General features: G+C 48.1%; 1 protein-coding gene across 6 annotated transcripts in view; it reads right to left on the reverse strand.

The window, feature by feature from the left end:
* Positions 1-9,694: 9,694 nt before the first annotated feature.
* The window catches only part of SH3BP4 (SH3 domain binding protein 4), a 142,718-nt gene continuing 135,348 nt past the window's right edge, over positions 9,695-17,064 (reverse strand). For all 6 annotated transcript variants that reach the window (XM_048869755.2, XM_075118177.1, XM_075118173.1 and 3 more), the window contains exon 5: positions 9,695-12,909. In XM_048869755.2, coding sequence (XP_048725712.2) covers positions 12,685-12,909 — 225 coding nt within the window. In that variant the 3' untranslated portion in view covers positions 9,695-12,684. The remainder of the gene's footprint in view (positions 12,910-17,064) is intronic.

The raw sequence follows: 17,064 nt of genomic DNA on the forward strand, positions 1-17,064 counted from the left end.
TTTGACATGTGATGCTGACCATGTGTGTTTTAACAGTTATAAAGCTTTAACTTCTTGAATCTCAACATCTCTTGTCATTAAACAATCACTGTCTGACCCCCCAATTGTCTTACTCCTCATAATTTCCAACAGCTGTAAACATTTAAATCAATGAAAACTGGGGAAAAAATGCTTAAAAATAAACATCCCCATTAGCTGTTGAAATTAAAATAAAATACAAAATTCTGCCAACCCCAATCATTTTTCGTGTAGTAGCTTCCCATACAGCCTCACCTCCCTCTCTGTCACACACACACAGTCACCTCAGAGCTGATGTGATATGGATACTTCTTACCTGTGGAGGTCACCTCTGTAGGGCAGGTCTAAGGCGTGTTGGCAGGGCAGTGTGGGAAGGAGCTGGGCACTGCTATGGTCTGTGCAGCTAAAAGCAGACTCAGGCTGTAGTGCCTAGAGCACTGGACTGGGACTCAGGAGATCTGGATTTTGCCACTGGCCTGCTGGGTGGCCATGTCTGAGTCACTTCACCTTTCTCTGCCTCTGTGAAATGGGAATAGTGAAACTGACCTGCTGTGTAAATGCTCGGAGATCTCTGAGGAGCGGGATATATAAGCTAGGGGTTAGCAGCAGTGCGGTGCCACTTAGCAGCATTAGCCTTCATTTTGTGGAAGGAATAGAAAGCATGCTTTACAAATAAAAGCAAACTACAACCCGTTTCCTCCCCTTCTCCTGACCTCACTAGGAATATTCTCCATCGCACTCATCACTGAGCTATCTGGAACAGCATGCCAAAGGCAGATCTCCAAGAAAAAGGGCGCTGAGACATCTGGAAGGGAAGAGGAAAAAATCAAAGATCGTACCCCGAGGCAGAAATCCCACTGCCAGGCAAAGGGCTCTGCGTGTGGGCATCACAAGAGACAGAGTTCAGGGGGAGGTGAAGCCAGATGGTACAATTTTAGGTCACATTCGGCCCTTCATTTATGGGCAGTAACAAGTGTTATTTTATTGCTTTTCTTTCCAGTCAGAATAATAAGGCCACATAGCCAGGATCTGATGGTTTAAAATTCCAGAACCAGGTACAAAATTTGGGATCAGCTCCCACCTTCTGCCAGACGGCAGGTCCTGTTCAAATCCTATCCCACCGCCCATCAGCCAGCACCTCAATCGCACTAACTCTCTGGGCTGTTTGGATCAGGGACAAGGCGGCATTCCAGAGTGCTGAACTCTTGCAGCGAACAGACTGCCAGCCAACCCGTGTGTCACATCCAGGGGATCTGGCAACCCTCCCGGCCCCCCAGTTCATTGGCTAGGTGAATCTGAGTGAGCAAATGGAGGGCACATGAAAACCCCGCTTGAAACCACCAGTGAAAATAAAGTGCAGTAAGCTTGTCCTAGTGGCTGTGGGTAATGCATCCCTCCCTCAACGTGGCAAAATAGGTACAAGCAGTGCCCACGTTTGTGAATGCTACGGTGCGGCTGGAGGTCAGGGCTGAGGGGCCTGAAACTCACCTGGCCAATCTGCAACATGCCTGGTCCAAACTCAGCCCCAGACTTCTCTTAACAAGCTAAAACACACAGACTACGGAGGAGAAAGGGGCAACAAAGTACCCCCTTAAAGATGCCAGAATAAAACACACTTCTATCTACAGGACAAAATCAGCAGGGGTACATAACTGCTGAGCCATGCAACGGATGGCTATTTTACATAACATTTTTGCCACTGAAATGACTTTGGCAAAAACAAGGGCTCTGAATCCATTTACAAGCCCATCCTCGTCCCTTCAGCGTTCAGACGCTAAGCTGAGGAACTGAAGGAAGGAAAGCCCAGTGACAGGCACTAGTAAAGCAAGCAGCATCCGTTGCTAAGCAACCTTCTATGGTTCATTTATTTCTCTCAGCTGGGGACCAGAATGTGTCCGGGTGACTTAGTCTGTACCAGACATGACTTCACAAAGCAATTGCTGAAAGCTTTAATTAACGTTCAGCGGGGGGAATCCAAAGTGGGGCACAAACCCACGGTTAATTACACTCCAGAGCTACTCTTGCACTATGTCCAGCTTTTGTCATAAAGGGTCAGTTTTCCTTACTCTTTGGGGCGGGGGGGTCAAAGTGAGAGCGTCTTAGTTCCCTGCCACGGGTGCTTTAGAAATACATCCGAGGGAGCAGATTAGATAAGGGAAGGCAGAGTAAGAAGAGGAACTTGTTAGAGACTCCTACCAGACAATTCACTTGCTGTGCTGAATTCAACCAAACTCCTTTTTTTGGCAAAGTGTGAATAGCCTTATGGAAAATCTTACTCATATGAAACACTGGGAAAATGTTTCCCCACATCACGCTCTTTGCCTTCCTTTCATTACACATGCGGATTCTAATATGCAAGCTGCTAATTTTTTTGTCCTTTCCTCCATTGCCTTCATGAATAACATTACATACTTAGCACTCTATTATGGTTATAGGATAATGCTTGTAATTATTGTCTTGTTCACCACTTGTGGCTCATTTGTCCCTTGTGTTTTGCAACTTTATCCCGCATTAGGTTTTCTGTGACTCAAGCAATATTTCTAATAAAACCAGGTGGTCATTTACAGCTAGGGTGACCAGACAGCAAGTGTGAAAAATCAGGACAGGGGTGGAGGGTAATAGGAGCCTATATAAGAAAAAGACCCCAAAATCAGGACTGTCCCTATAAAATCGGGACATCTGGTCATCCTATTTACAGCTTGGAAAGCCCCGATTTTTGTAGTCAAATTACACAGGCAGACATTGCAAAAATGCCATCTCTAAAGAGCTCTCCAGAAAGCCTGTTATCCAAGTGAGGAATCTGATGATCAAAGATGTGGCTGGGAGATAGCCGCTAATCTGCAGTGGGAGCCACAGTGCAAAAGAGGAGGACGGGCTCCATTAATTTGCAGTAGCAGAACCCACTTTTGAAGAAGGATCAGGGCCAATTATGTTGATTGAGGTCATCTGGGCCCATGAGGGGAAAAATGGGAGCCCCTGGCCCAGACATGCCAGGATTGTTTAAGAAGCAGGGGGCTGGATGGTCTATTAATTATCGGCCATCTGTGCCTTGCTGCAGTCAGGAATGAAAAATAATTAGAGCTTTGCAAGGGGCATTCTGTGCAGTCATGATAGCAGGTGAGTGCGTAACATGGCCTGTGCTCTTCCCACTCCCTCCTCTGACAAATCCTCTGTTCCTCCTTCCCCACCCCCCAGGAGAGATGGAGGGATCCACTCCCACCCACCTCCCTGTGCACGCGGCTGCTCCTGCCCTCTGGAGTTGAAGCACATGGAGACAGCACCCGCACACAGGGTGAACAGCTGCCCTCCCTGCTAGGAGACAGCGCCCCTTGTGGTAGTTTGGGAGAACAGCGCCTTTAATGCAGAGCAGGGAGTTCATAGAATTGTGTCAGGTTTCAGAGCAGCAGCCGTGTTAGTCTGTATTTGCGAAAAGAACAGGAGGACTTGGGGCACCTTAGAGTCGAACCAATTTATTTGAGCCTAAGCTTTCGTGAGCTACAGCTCACTTCATCGGATACATTCTTGTTAGTCTCTAAGGTGCCCCAAGTCCTCCTGTTCTTCATAGGATTGTGGAAGATGAGGGTTGGAAGAGACCTCAGGCCTAGGAGGTCATCTAGTCCAACCCCCTGCTCGAAGGATATGGCAGCCCATTAGAGACGAGCTCAGTCCCGCCCCAGCGAAAGCGCTGCGGGCCAGGACACTGGCTGGCTGGGGCACTAGCTTGCTTTGACCAGGGTAACCATTAGGCACAACAGCTACGCAGACTTTCTGCATCAAAGTTCACACTCTGCCTATTGAGCATGGGACAGGGCAGCCAGGAAGTGTCTGACAGCCAAGGCTTCAGAACAGAGCAGGTCCTAGCTGCAGGTGTCACTTGTTTGCCTTTTACATTAAACAGGCTTTGCTGCTCCAGTTAATGCCGTTCCCTTTTGCCAAGGGACGCAGGCATCTTTCCGCAGAGCCTGCGGAATAGCATCGAAAAGGATCTCACATTTGACTGTTGGTCAGTGAAACAGACCAGTAAGGAAGCAGATTAATTACTGCCCAGTAAGCACCTCCAGGGCACTTGGCACGACACACAGACAGTCCCCTGGGCTAAGGAAAACTGACACTATAGATCGGACACATGGTGCAGTGGGAGATTGGGAGAAGTTTCAGCTTTAAAATACCAGTTAAAAAGTAATACAGAATGGGCTGGTGCCAGCCGTGGCTTCTCGCTGGGGTAGGTTCTTGGATTTCGTAAATAGACACTGACGCGCAAGTGCATAGCTGCATTAGGCAGTTTCTGAGCTCTATCTACTAGTACGGTCTCTCTTCGAGCATAGTGCGTCAGAGAGGCATGGAGAGAGCGCCGCATTGTTGTTGCATGTATTCCTGGTATGCCTTTATCGGCCAACGCCTGCAAATGGATCGTTATGGCTCAGGAACTGGGCCCAATACAAGAGAACTTCCAACGGCAATTCGTTGCATTCTCCGGCTCCGTGTTTTCATGAAACATCTCATCTCCAGTGAGCAGCAATGTGGAGTGGAGGAAGAGACCCCGGTGAGGAGGGAGGGATAAAAACGTAGCCCGAGACAAGCCGCTTGAAAGACAATCAGCACGACCGAGGCAGCTTCTCCTGCAGTGCCTTACGCTCACAGATCGCTTCTCAGCCTGAGGGCGACTGAAGTGCAGCTCCAGTGAAATGCAGCCACCTCTGGGCAGAACAGGGGGCAGCCAAGCAGATCGCAGCACAAAGCCAAACATTTCCCTTCCCCTCACTAGGGCACAAAGGCCAAAAAAGCAGATTCCTGAAGATCTTTAACATTTCTTAAGAACAGGCAGGACCAGGATGTAAAATCCACTTCCCTCCCCTCCCCAGATGCTGCTGCATACTATACCTTATATTTATGCTGGATGGATGAAAGGCTGATTCACCAGAGGTTCCAGGGACAAGCAGATATTCCAAGCAAAATGCTTAGACCCCCCCCCCCTTACCCCTCTGAGCTGTACTTGTAATCAAACCCCAAGACCAGTCTTGACCTCCATTGTCTTTATCTAGGCACGAGGTTAGTTCAGCTGAAGCCCCTCCACACACGGGTTTGCGAATCCCATCCCCTTCCTTGTGGGGCAATGCTCGGACTCATGTGTAGCTTCCCCCTTCCAACCATGAACCAACCGCAAACTGGAAGCAGGGCCAAGCCGGCTGCCCGAGGCTGCTGCCAATGCCCCACCATTAGCTGGCTGGGGAAAACGCTTGTATCATCACCAGCCAAACACTCTCCACCTCCCCTCCCCTCCCCGTCCGAGCTCCAGTACGGTACGGACACGCCCCACGTGGGACCGCAGGCTGCTTCCCTGCAGCACGCCCCAGCGCTATGGCGCGGGAAGGCACTCAACGCAGGAGCCAGCTTCACCACTTCATGCCAGCTCAGGGCTCCCCTGCCCCAGAGGAATTCTCAGCTGGCCCCTTGCTGGTGCAAAACGGCCAGAACAGGAGAGGTGATTCTGGGGTGGGGGCTTTGTATTTCGGGGGCGGTACCAATTTTCTCAGGTTCTCATTTATTCCTAGAGTCCAAGGCCAGAAGGGGCCACTGTCTTGTAGTCTCAAAAAGAAAAGGCGTACTTGTGGCACCTTAGCTACAGCTTCATCGGATGCTCACGAAAGCTCACGCTCAAATAAATGGGTTCGTCTCTAAGGTGCCACAGGCCTCCTGTTCTTTTGGCGAATACAGACTAACCCGGCTGCTGACGAACACTCAAACACAGACTGACGCTCTGAAACCAGTCTGGTAGTCTGACCTTCTAGAACCTCTAGTTAGCTGCTTTCCCTCTGACCTCCCTGGTAGGGTGATCATATTTTCCCAAAGGGAAAACGGGACACCCCCAGGCTGGCCTGAGCTCCTCCTTTTCCCACTCAGGGCTGGGTTGAAGTCCCCCTCCCCCTGAGCCAGCCTCAGCCCCCAGACTGCCTGAGACCTCCAACCTCCCACCCACACAGAGCCAACCTGAGGACCCCTTTGCAACTAGCACGGGGGCCGGCCTGAGCCCCCCCACCGCATACGGGCCTGGCCCTCCAAGCCAGCCTGCTGCCCACGAGCCCCCTCCCGTCCCTGTGGCCCCCTTTCATCCTGCCTGTAGGGCTGGTGGTCCAAGTTCCCTTGCTGCCTGCCCGCAGGGCCAGCTGGCCCAAGCTGCTCTCCCTAGCCCTCCCTCCAGTGCGGGGCTGGTGTTGCCAATTGCTGTCCCCCCCATTCCTCTGTGCCCCGCCAGGGTCCCACCCCACAATAGTTGGCAAGAGCAAACGGGACAAATGCCCAGTTTTGTCAAAAAAGTTGGGACAGCCGGGACAGGGCCTAAAAAAGGGACTGTCCTGGCCAAAACAGGGCGTATGGTCATCCTACTCCCCAATAATAAAGATTATGCCCTGTTGCATCTGTGCAACTCCATTGCCTTCATGTCATACCATTGCGGACACCTGTGCAAGCCCTGGGCATTGCGGTGCTCCAGCGGAGGGAGGGAAGTGGAGCTTAGCGAATAGCTGGTGACACATGGAGGATCAGACTCGCTCCCTGAGCCCCCTGGGCTCTGCAAGGGGAACATCAGTAAAACCTCCCAAGTGACCCTCACAGGGAGCAGGGCTGCCGAAGCAGCAACCCATTAACTCATCCAGTGCTGTGCGGACACACTTCCAAGCCACAGTGAATATACCCAATGCACACCCCTTCTCCTCGTCCAGATATCTGTGATCATGGGTCAGACGTACGAACACACGATTACCACTGGAAATCTGGCCTTTATAGTGTACTAGGGCATTGTGCAGACTCTGAGCCTACAGCCTCCTGTTAGTGGCTCTTTTGAATGGCCTGGATGAGTTTTCCTGTGGTCTAGGACGGTTCAGTTTTGCTGAGTTCCCACTAGCTCTCCAAAGGCACGTTCCCTCTGAAAGCCAAGGCCAAGGAAGGGTCAGCCAAACAGCACTGGGCAAACACCCAGGATCTTCTTACAAACATTTCCACTGAGCTGCAGCTTTGCAAACCTTCCATTTGCAGCATTTGGATTTGGGGAATTAATTTAATGCTCACAGAGGGGATGGATTAATATCCCTGCCTTTACCTTGCCAACACCCACCAGCCAATACCAACTATTCTAGCTCATGAGTCCAGCCCCTCCCCCCATCCCAAATCATACTTAAAAATTGTGAGATTGACAAAAAGTTGTGGGTTCTTTTCAATGCCAGCTAATTTTGCACCTGTAGTGATCACATTTTCAAGATTTCCCCCTTGTGCTGAGAAGCTGAAACACTAAGTGCTAGACATTTTCATTTCAGGAGAGAGGTAAACTGAGATTCTCAGATGATCTTCTGACTCCAGGAGCTAAGGCTTTAAGAACATCAAATATCACTCGGGTCACATTGAAAGTCACAAGACTAGGCAACGCTGTCCTGAAGTAGGCCTAACGGGCTGGTGTTTGTGTAAGGGGACTGTTGCCCCCTTACTAACATTCAGTGGGGGTGTTTTGGTTGCTAGCTCCCAGTACTCAAAGGGGGAAGGGTCGATGGGAAATCAGGACCCTGAGACTGTCAGACCCCAGGAACAATGGAGAGAGGCCAACGCTCCAGGTCAGCCCGAATGACAGGGCGGGCAGGCTAATCAGGGAGTCAGGAGGCCAGGGGGGTCCCCTCCTCCGTGTGTGCAGGAATTGCCTGGGTCAGACAGAGTGGGGCCAAGCTAAGGAGAAAGCAGGGGCCCGAGCTGAGCTGGGGAGCAGAGCTGAGCTGGGGAGCAGAGCTGAGCCAGATCCAGAGGGACCAGAAAAGCAGCCCAGGAAGCAGGTCAGAGTTGGGAGCAGTCACAGATGCAGCCCAGGGGGAGCAGATCCTGTGCTGCAGGGCCTAAAAAAGGGTTGAAGACTGAGACAGCCTCAGAGCCAGGTGTGGTGAGCAACTGGGGCCAGCCAAGGGGGGACCCTGGGCAATGGGCCCAGCGCAGAAAGACACCCCCAGCCAAGCGTCCTTGCAGGCCAGACTGGGAGGGGGATCTTAACTCGACGTGGGGCTGATGGTGGGAAGAAGGGTCCAACCGCCCAAAGCCTGGAGGGGTCTGGCCATTGCAAGTGTTCAACCCGCAGCATCCCTGCAGCACAGCCAGGGCTGGAGAAGGAGGCCTGGGACCTACAAGGAACAGACTGTGAACTGCCCTGACGTCTAGAGACACTGTTTGTGATGTTCCCTGCCACAGGGCGAGGTGATGTGTTTCCTTTAACCTTTCCCATTTTTCCTTGTTCTTTTTTTAAATTGTTAATTAAACAACTTGTATTTGCTTTAAATTGTATGAAATGATCAGGGAAGTGCCCAGTGCAGAGAGAGTATCCCGGAGTGGGGACACCCTAGCCCCTATCCTAGGTGACCACAGCAGGGTTGGGGGTCGAGCCCCCCAGGAATCCTGGGCCCAGCCTTGTTGGGGTTACGAGGACTCTGCCAGACAGGAGGGTGGAAGGGGAGTCCTCAAGGGCAGGGAGGCCTCTGGGTAAAGGAAGTGGGAGCGAGGACTCAGATCCTTTCGCTAGCCCACCTCACCGGGGTCGTGCAGAAGCCAGGAAAGTTCCCCCCAATAGCAGGACCACTCCCCCGCTTACATACACAAAGCATTCCTGAATATCGCTGCGGCCTAGGCCCACTGCCGAGACTCTTAAGCAACAACAATTGCCCATCATGCAGAGTTGTGCCAAAGGATGAGGTGAGCTTTCCCGACTGCATGAACCAGGAGTGAAATGAAATCACCAGAATCAGTGCACTCACGTGCCGTCCAGGTCAGCAGGCTGAACCCAACACATATGCCACTAGAAGGGACTACCAAGACCGGGCAATTTCAGAACAGGTGCAAGCTCAATTCAGACCTCCAAAAGCTGCTGCCAATGCTGCACCAGGCCCAAATCTGGCCACCTGTTTAGCTCATGAGTTTCCTTAGATTGTTAACAACCACCTGACAGCCCACAGGTGGGAACCAGCGGGTGTTCGACTGTTCAGGTAAAAAACCAGAAACTGTTCTATCGTTGCGGTCACACCCAGTGCTATCGGGCCAGTAACACCACAGGTGGATCTTGGGGAATTGCTCTAGCGTTGTCTGAATTTTCACACACACTCCTCTTCCTCGGTGGCTTTACAGGAACCTTCCAAGAGTGATGAATTATCTGATCGTTTTCTCCGGCCAGAAAAATGCAAGAGGAGCAGCTGAGTAATACAAATGTCTGCAGCACACGTAGTCATTTCTCCGCCAAAGTGCCTCTCATTTTTAAAAGTCAAATATTGTAAGTCTGTCTAGTATTTAAATGCAAATACCAGCGAGGGGTGGGGGGATGGGGAATGCAAATGATTTTATAGCTTGGAAAAAAATTAAACCTATGCAGATATTTGACTGTCAAGTTGCAGCCCCGCTCTGGTTTTGATGAGCTGCTTTCAAGGAGGGAAGTAGAACTTGGCTGAGAATTTGATGAAGGTACAAAGCTTCACGGACAGTTTCCTAGATATTGATTTTGTTTCCGTCAGGCACGCCAGGGATGGGAGGGGGGCTAATGGGTCAACCAGCTGCTGGAGGAAGAGATCATCCAGTGGGAACCCAGAGAGGTTCCACGCACCAAGACAGTCCTATGACGGAGGCAACTTCCCAGGAAACAGAGCATATCGAGACCTCTCCGGAGTGTTCAAACAACAGCTTTAATTGTAATATATTTCCCAAAGAGTTTTTAAAAACATTAGCTGTTAAGTACAATAAGCAATTGCTGTCCATACCAAAGTAATGCAACGTCCAGCCCAAGGCTCCACGGCAGGGCCTGACAGTGGTGGGTGACAGGCATCTGAATGGACACGTGGATTTTAGTGTGTGAAGGGAGGTGGATTTTTAAATTAAGGGGGGACGGGGGGGGGCGGGGGGGGGGGAAGTCACGCAGTGATTACACCGACTCATTCCAAACCATTGCAGTTGTTTGGGCTCAAATGATTCTCCGGGAGGGGGAAGAACAGACTAGGCTGGGGTAGAATGGTGGGTTTTTGCTTCCGTTGAAATGTCCAGCTGGGCGTACAGGACCTGAGGTAGTCAGAAAATCTGGGAAAACAAAACTAGCCAGTAATTTCCCACCTTGTAAGAATCCCAGGAGGCTAAAGCATCTGCCCGGTAGATTAAACGCTGCTGTAAGAGTGATACGGCCACCCTGCTTCCCCACTGTCTTCATCTGAAGTAGGTTAGACCCTAATTCTCCAACTAGATCCCCGTGCAAAGCCCCTGTTGAAGCCATTCAGCAAGCTCTGCCCAGGTCTCTGCAGACCCATCATGGCCTTTTAAACAGCTAGCTTGGTGAAGAACACAACAAGTCTGTGCTTTGAACAACTACTTACAAGCCCTCTGCTGATGCACATGGCGTCATTTGGCAGAGTGAACTCTTCAGGCAGGTCTGCTCTCTGTGGCCAGTCAGAGGCTTTTGGAATGCACTGAACTTCAGCTTCCGTTACACAAGGATTCCAGCATGTCCACGCAGCGTTCAGGTTGGTGCATGAAAAAATATTTAAGGTGGTCTGTCCCTTTCAACAGCAACAAAAAAAGGAGCACGCATGTGAGCGTCACTGCCTGCCAGGTTTTAACTCTGTGCTATGATAAGTTGCATAGGAAATGCCTTAAAGCCCCTGAGGAGAAAATCCATGAAATTAAGGTGCTATTCTTCATTAGTGGGAGACTTGTTTCGAAGGGAAATTCTTTCAGGGTAACATTTGGAGGGGAAATTCGAGGCACAGTCTCTATTAAACTGTGTCTCCGTTCTTTGGAGGAGCGGGGTTCCCAGAAGCCACACGTGTCTCACTTGTCGCTCTACTCTCGGGAGATTCTGGCAGCGCCTGCCTGGACACACAAGTCACTTGGGGTCACAAGAATACTTCTAAGGTCTGCCTGTAGTGTGGTGCAGGCAGACTGCACCAAGCAGTTTTTATTTTAGACACTGGATGAGACGGTCCTGTGAGGCCAGTCAGCAAAAACCTGTTCAGAGCAAACCCACTGGTGGATGGATGACTGACACCAGCTGTTGCCTCCTCTACAGGAACTTGACAATGGAGAAAAAGAATTGCGCCATTATCTCCTGGAAACCTGCGATCGTGGATCCGTCAATACAAGACCACGATGCTTCTAGCGAGGTCACACCAACCTCTCACTCGTCGATATAAAACTCAAGGAATAAAAATAGACTTCCAATCTCGGTGATCAACCCAACAAAAACAGGTTTAATAGGGAACATTTTCACCAGTTTTTCACTGCGTGGGGCATTGTTATTTTATGTGATTTCACACTCAAAATAAACGTCTTCGTTCTGTGCAAAAATATGTTTTCCCTCCGTGTGAAACATTTCAGAGGTGGAGGGAGAGAGGATCATTCAAAAGGGAGGTGGCTGTTCACAGAAGGGGTAAGATTTCAGCTCAGTGTAACCATTTCTCTGACCGAGGATTATTTACATGGCAGACTGGAGGTCAGTAGCCTTGAGGGGCCCAATCCAAAGCTCAGGGAAGTCACTGGTAGTCTCACCACCAACTTGAATGGTCTTTGGATCAAACCCTAAAACTTCAAGAGCCTGACTGAAATGGCACCTAAGTCAACATAACAACTCCCACCGACTCCAATGAGCTTTGGATCAGATCCCAACTTAGCAAAGACATTTTTTAAAATGACATTAATACAGCTCTTCCCTCCTGACCACTTCTGGAGCATGCAGGTCCCCAGCAGAGATCACCAAGATGCTCTTATTGCAGTACAGAGCAGTCAGTAGAGAGCAAAGCTACCTTCAAGGAGACTGGCAGCTTTGTAGTTAATGTCCCTAAAAAAGATAAAGAGGGAAGAAAGGGAGGGAACGCCGCTGAACCAGAAATCTTTCCGGCTCCTTCCAGAATTCTAATTGTAGCAGCAAGCAGGAGGGATGCCCCCCTTTGCCTGAGTGCTAAGGCAGCACTGACTTCAAGTTAAGAACTGCAGTGGTACATTTGAAAAATAGGTATTGTGTATTTCCAGATCCAGGCATTAGAAAAAGTGTATATATAAAAACACAGATCAGAGAGAGCTACTGGGAAAACAAGTACAACTGCTTTTCTTTGTAACACTTTCTCAGGGCTGCAGGAGGTTGAGAGTTACTGCAATGGTGAATATAAAACAGTGATTCCAGAGTCTCACACTATAGAAAACCTTATAAGGGGTGGGGGGGTTGAGGGAAGGGAAAGGAGAAATTCACAATGTGCTTTGTTTTAAATACATATTTACATGATTCATGGTCAATTTCAGAAGTGATCATTTAAAAAAGTTCCTACACAATGTAAAAATGCAACATTTCTCCCATCAAAGTGGTTTCAACCTTTGTTGCTCATTACAAAATTAGATATTTATTTGCAAACGTCTAAAAAATAAGTGTGGGGTTCCCCCCCACTGTTAAACTTTACAAATAGAAAGTGGTGTAACTGGTATCAACCCCCCAGCAGAGAAAACCCAGCTCTTCTGGACTCTTTCTACATGAGGGAGAACACTCAAAAGAGGTCCCGCTTCACTGTGCGATTCCAGTCCCAGTGCGAACATGCAAACTTTGGCCTTTTGTCAGCTCCCACCTGTTTTTTGTCCTTGGCTAAAACCAGGAAGATTTAAACATGTCAGGAATCCCCGCCATCAGATGGCAAAATCTTCATGGTCTGGAGGGCTAAAGGCAGCTGCACGGAGTATGTCCAAGGAATTGACTAAGATCAGGGTTCCTGTTAAATGTTTCCAGCGCTTGGTGATGGGGTTCTTCATCTTATCCAGCCCTATGTGCAGCTCTTGGATGACATCTCGGTAGCTATCTCCAATCTGGTTGCTCCAGGTTAGCAGAAAGTCGTAGGCTGGTTTCCACATGGCCTGTGTTCCATGCCGGAGAGACAAAAAGAGAAAGCAAACCCCAACAGAATTGAGAGATCTGTTCTTGTTACTTAGACTAGACACTGCTCTGCTACAGAAACGAAGCAGTTTGCTGGGAATTTCTGTGGCTGCTTCGGGGCACAGGGATGGCAATACTAGAAGAGGCTCTGGCCCAGCTGAATGCTTTGGAGAACACACAACACTGGAGCGGGATATTTGCCCATCCCGCAAAGGGCTTACGTCCATCCCGATTCATAGGGCCCTACCAAATTCACGGTCCATTCTGGTCATTTTCATGGTCATAGGATTTTAAAAGTTGTAAAATCATGCTTTCAGCTATTTCAATCTGAAATTTCAGGAGACTAATTGTAGGGGTCCTGACCCTGAAATGAGTTGTGTGGTGGGAGTCGCAAGGTTAGTGTATGGGGCTTTGCGGTACCTGCTATCCTTACTTCTGAGCTGCTGGTGCTGCCTTCAGAGCTGGCAGCTGGAGAGCAGTGGCTGCAGGCCGGGAGCCCAGCTCTGAAGGCAGAGCCGCTGTCAGCAGCAATGTAGGACGGCCGGCCTGGTGTGGGACAGCCACCCTTACTTCTGCGCTGCTGCCTGCAGAGCTGGGCCCTCAGTCAGCAGCCGCCGCTCTCCGGCCACCCGGTTCTGAAGGCAGCAGTGAAGAACGTTGGCAATACCGCCCCCCCCCGCCCCCGCCCAAAATAACCTTGTGACCCCTCACAACTCCCTTTTGGGTCAGGACACACAATTTGAGAAACTCTGGTCTCCCCCCGTGAAATCTGTATAGTATAGGGTAAAAGCACACAAAAGACCAGATTTCACGGTCTGTGATGCGTTGTTCACAGCTGTGAATTTGGTAGGGCCCTACCTATTCAGCAAGGGACTTGCACACATTCAGCTTCAAGCAAGTGTTTAAATTAGGGCTGTCAAGCAATTAAAAAAATTAATCGCATGATTAATCGCACTGTTAATAGAATATCATTTATTTAAATATTTATGGATGTTTTCTTCATTTTCAAATATATTGATTTGAATTACAAAGAACACAAAGCGTACAGTACTCACTTTATATTTATTTTTTATTACAAATATTTGTGCTATAAAAACAAAAGAATTCACCTCATACTGTACTGTAATACAATCTCTTTATCATGAAAGTTGAACTTACAGATGTAGAATTATGTACAAAAAAACTGCATTTAAAAATAAAACAATGTAAAACTTTAGAGTCTACAAAAGTCCATTCAGTCCTACTTCTTGTTCAGTCAGTCACTCAGACAAACAAGTTTGTTTACATTTGCAGGAGATAATGCTGCCCGCTTCTTGTTTACAATGTCACCTGAAAGTGAGAACAGGTGTTCACATGGCACTGTTTTAGCCAGCATAACAAGATATTTATATGCTAGATTCGCTAAAGATACATATGTCCCTTCATGCTTCGCAACCACTATTCTAAAGGGCATGCTTCCATGCTAATGAGACATTCTGCTCAATAACAATCCAAAACAGTGCAGATGGACGCATGTTCGTTTTCATCATCATGAGTCAGATGCCACCAGCAGAAGGTTGATTTTCTTTTTTGGTGGTTCGGGTTCTGTGGTTTCCGCGTAGGAGTGTTGCTCTTTTAAGACTTCTGAGCACATGCTCCGTACCTCATCATCCCTCTCAGATTTTGGACAGCACTTCAGATTCTTAAACCTTGGGTTGAGTGCTGTATCTATCTTTAGAAATCTCACATTGGTATCTTCTTTGCGTTTTGTGAAATCTGCAGTGAAAGTGTTCTTAAAATGAACAACATGCGCTGGGTCATCATCTGAGACTGCTAGAACATGAAAAATATGGCAGAGTGCAGCTAAAACAGAGCAGGAGATTGACTGAACTCCTTGGGGTAGAATAGTATAATTTAATTAACACTTTTTTTGTTTTTAACGAGTATCATCAGCATGGAAGCAGGTCCTCGGAATGGTGGCTGAAGCATGAAGGGACGTACGAATGTTTAGCATATCTGGCACATAAACTTGCAATGCCAGCTACAAACATGCAGTGCGAACGCCTGTTGTCACTTTCAGGTGACATTGTAAATAAGAAGCAGGAGGTATTATGTCCCGTAAATGTAAACAAACTTGTTTGTCTTATCAGTTGGCTGAACAAGAAGTAGGACTGAGTGGACTTGTAAGCTCTAAAGTTTTACATTGTTTTGTTTTTGAGTGCAGTTATGTTTATAACAAAAAAAATCTGCATTTGTAAGTTCCACTTTCACAACAGAAAGAAAAGGAGTACTTGTGGCACCTTAGAGACTAACAAATTTATTTGAGCATAAGCTTTTGTGGGCTACAGCCCACTTCATCAGATGCATAGATGGAACATATAGAAAGAAGAAATATATACATACAGAGAACATGAAAAGGTGGAAGTTGCCATACCAACTCTAAGAGGCTAATTAATTAAGATGAGCTATTATCAGCAGGAGAAAAAAAAACTTTTGTAATGGTTATCAAGATGGCCCATTTCAGACAGTTGACAAGAAGGTATGAGGATACTTAATAGACTCACAGAATATCAGGGTCGGAAGGGACTTCAGGAGGTCATCTAGTCCAACCCCCTGATCAAAGCAGGACCAATCCCCAATTAAATCATCCCAGCCAGGGCTTTTTCAAGCCTGACCTTAAAAACGTTCAAAGGAAGAAGATTCCACCACCTCCCTAGATAACGCATTCCAGTTCTTCACCACCCTCCTAGTGAAAAAGTTTTTCCTAATATCCAACCTAAATCTCCCCCACTGCAACTTGAGACCATTACTCCTTGTTCGGTCATCTGCTAGCACTCAGAACGGTCTAGATCCATCCTCTTTGGTACCCCCTTTCAGGTAGTTGAAAGCAGCTATCAAATCCCCCCTCATTCTTCTCTTCCGCAGACTAAACAATCCCAGTTCCCTCAGCTTCTCCTCATAAGTCATGTGTTCCAGACCCCTAATCATTTTTGTTGCCCTTCGCTGGACTCTCTCCAATTTTTCCACATCCTTCTTGTAGTGTGGGGCCCAAAACTGGACACAGTACTCCAGATGAGGCCTCACCAATCTCGAATAGAGGGGAACGATCACGTCCCTCGATCTGCTCGCTATGCCCCTACTTATACATCCCAAAATGCCATTGGCCTTCTTGGCAACAAGGGCACACTGTTGACTCATATCCAGCTTCTTGTCCACTGTAACCCCTAGGTTCTTTTCTGCAGAACTGCTGCCGAGCCATTTGGTCCCTAGTCTGTAGCGGTGCATGGGATTCTTCTGTCCTAAATGCAGGACTCTGCACTTGTCCTTGTTGAACCTCATCAGATTTCTTTTGGCCCAATCCTCCAATTTGTCTAGGTCCCTCTGTATCCTATCCCTACCCTCCAGCGTATCTACCTCTCCTCCCAGTTTAGTGTCATCTGCAAACTTGCTGAGGGTGCAATCCACGCCATCCTCCAGATCATTAATGAAGATATTGAACAAAACCGGCCCGAGGACCAACCCTTGGGGCACTCCGCTTGATACCGGCTGCCAACTAGACATGAAGCCATTGATCACTACCCGTTGAGCCCGATGATGTAGCCAGCTTTCTATCCATCTTCTAGTCCATTCATCCAGCCCATACTACTTTAACTTGCTGGCAAGATGTGGCAAAATAGATTCAAAACACGGGAAAATAGATTCAATTGATTCATCTTGATTATCACTACAAAAGTTTTTTTTCTCCTGCTGATAATAGCTCATCTTAATTAATTAGCCTCTTACAGTTGGTATGGCTACTTCCACCTTTTCATGTTCTCTGTATGTATATATATATCTTCTTACTATATGTTCCATTCTATGCATCTGATGAAGTGAGCTGTAGCTCATGAAAGCTTATGCTCAAATGAATTGGTTAGTCTCTAAGGTGCCACAAGTACTCCTGTTCTTTTTGCGGATACAGACGAACACGGCTGCTACTCTGAAATCTTTCAGAACAGAGATTGCACACTACAATACTTGTATGAGATGAACTGAAAAATACTATTTCTTTGGTTTATTTTACAGTGCAAATATTTGTAATAAAAATAATATAAAGTGAGCACTGTACACCTTGTATTCTGTGTTGTAATAGAAATCAATATATTTGAAAAAGTAGA

Source organism: Caretta caretta, chromosome 11 (assembly GCF_965140235.1).
Source record: "Caretta caretta isolate rCarCar2 chromosome 11, rCarCar1.hap1, whole genome shotgun sequence".
Lineage (NCBI taxonomy): Eukaryota > Metazoa > Chordata > Testudines > Cheloniidae > Caretta > Caretta caretta.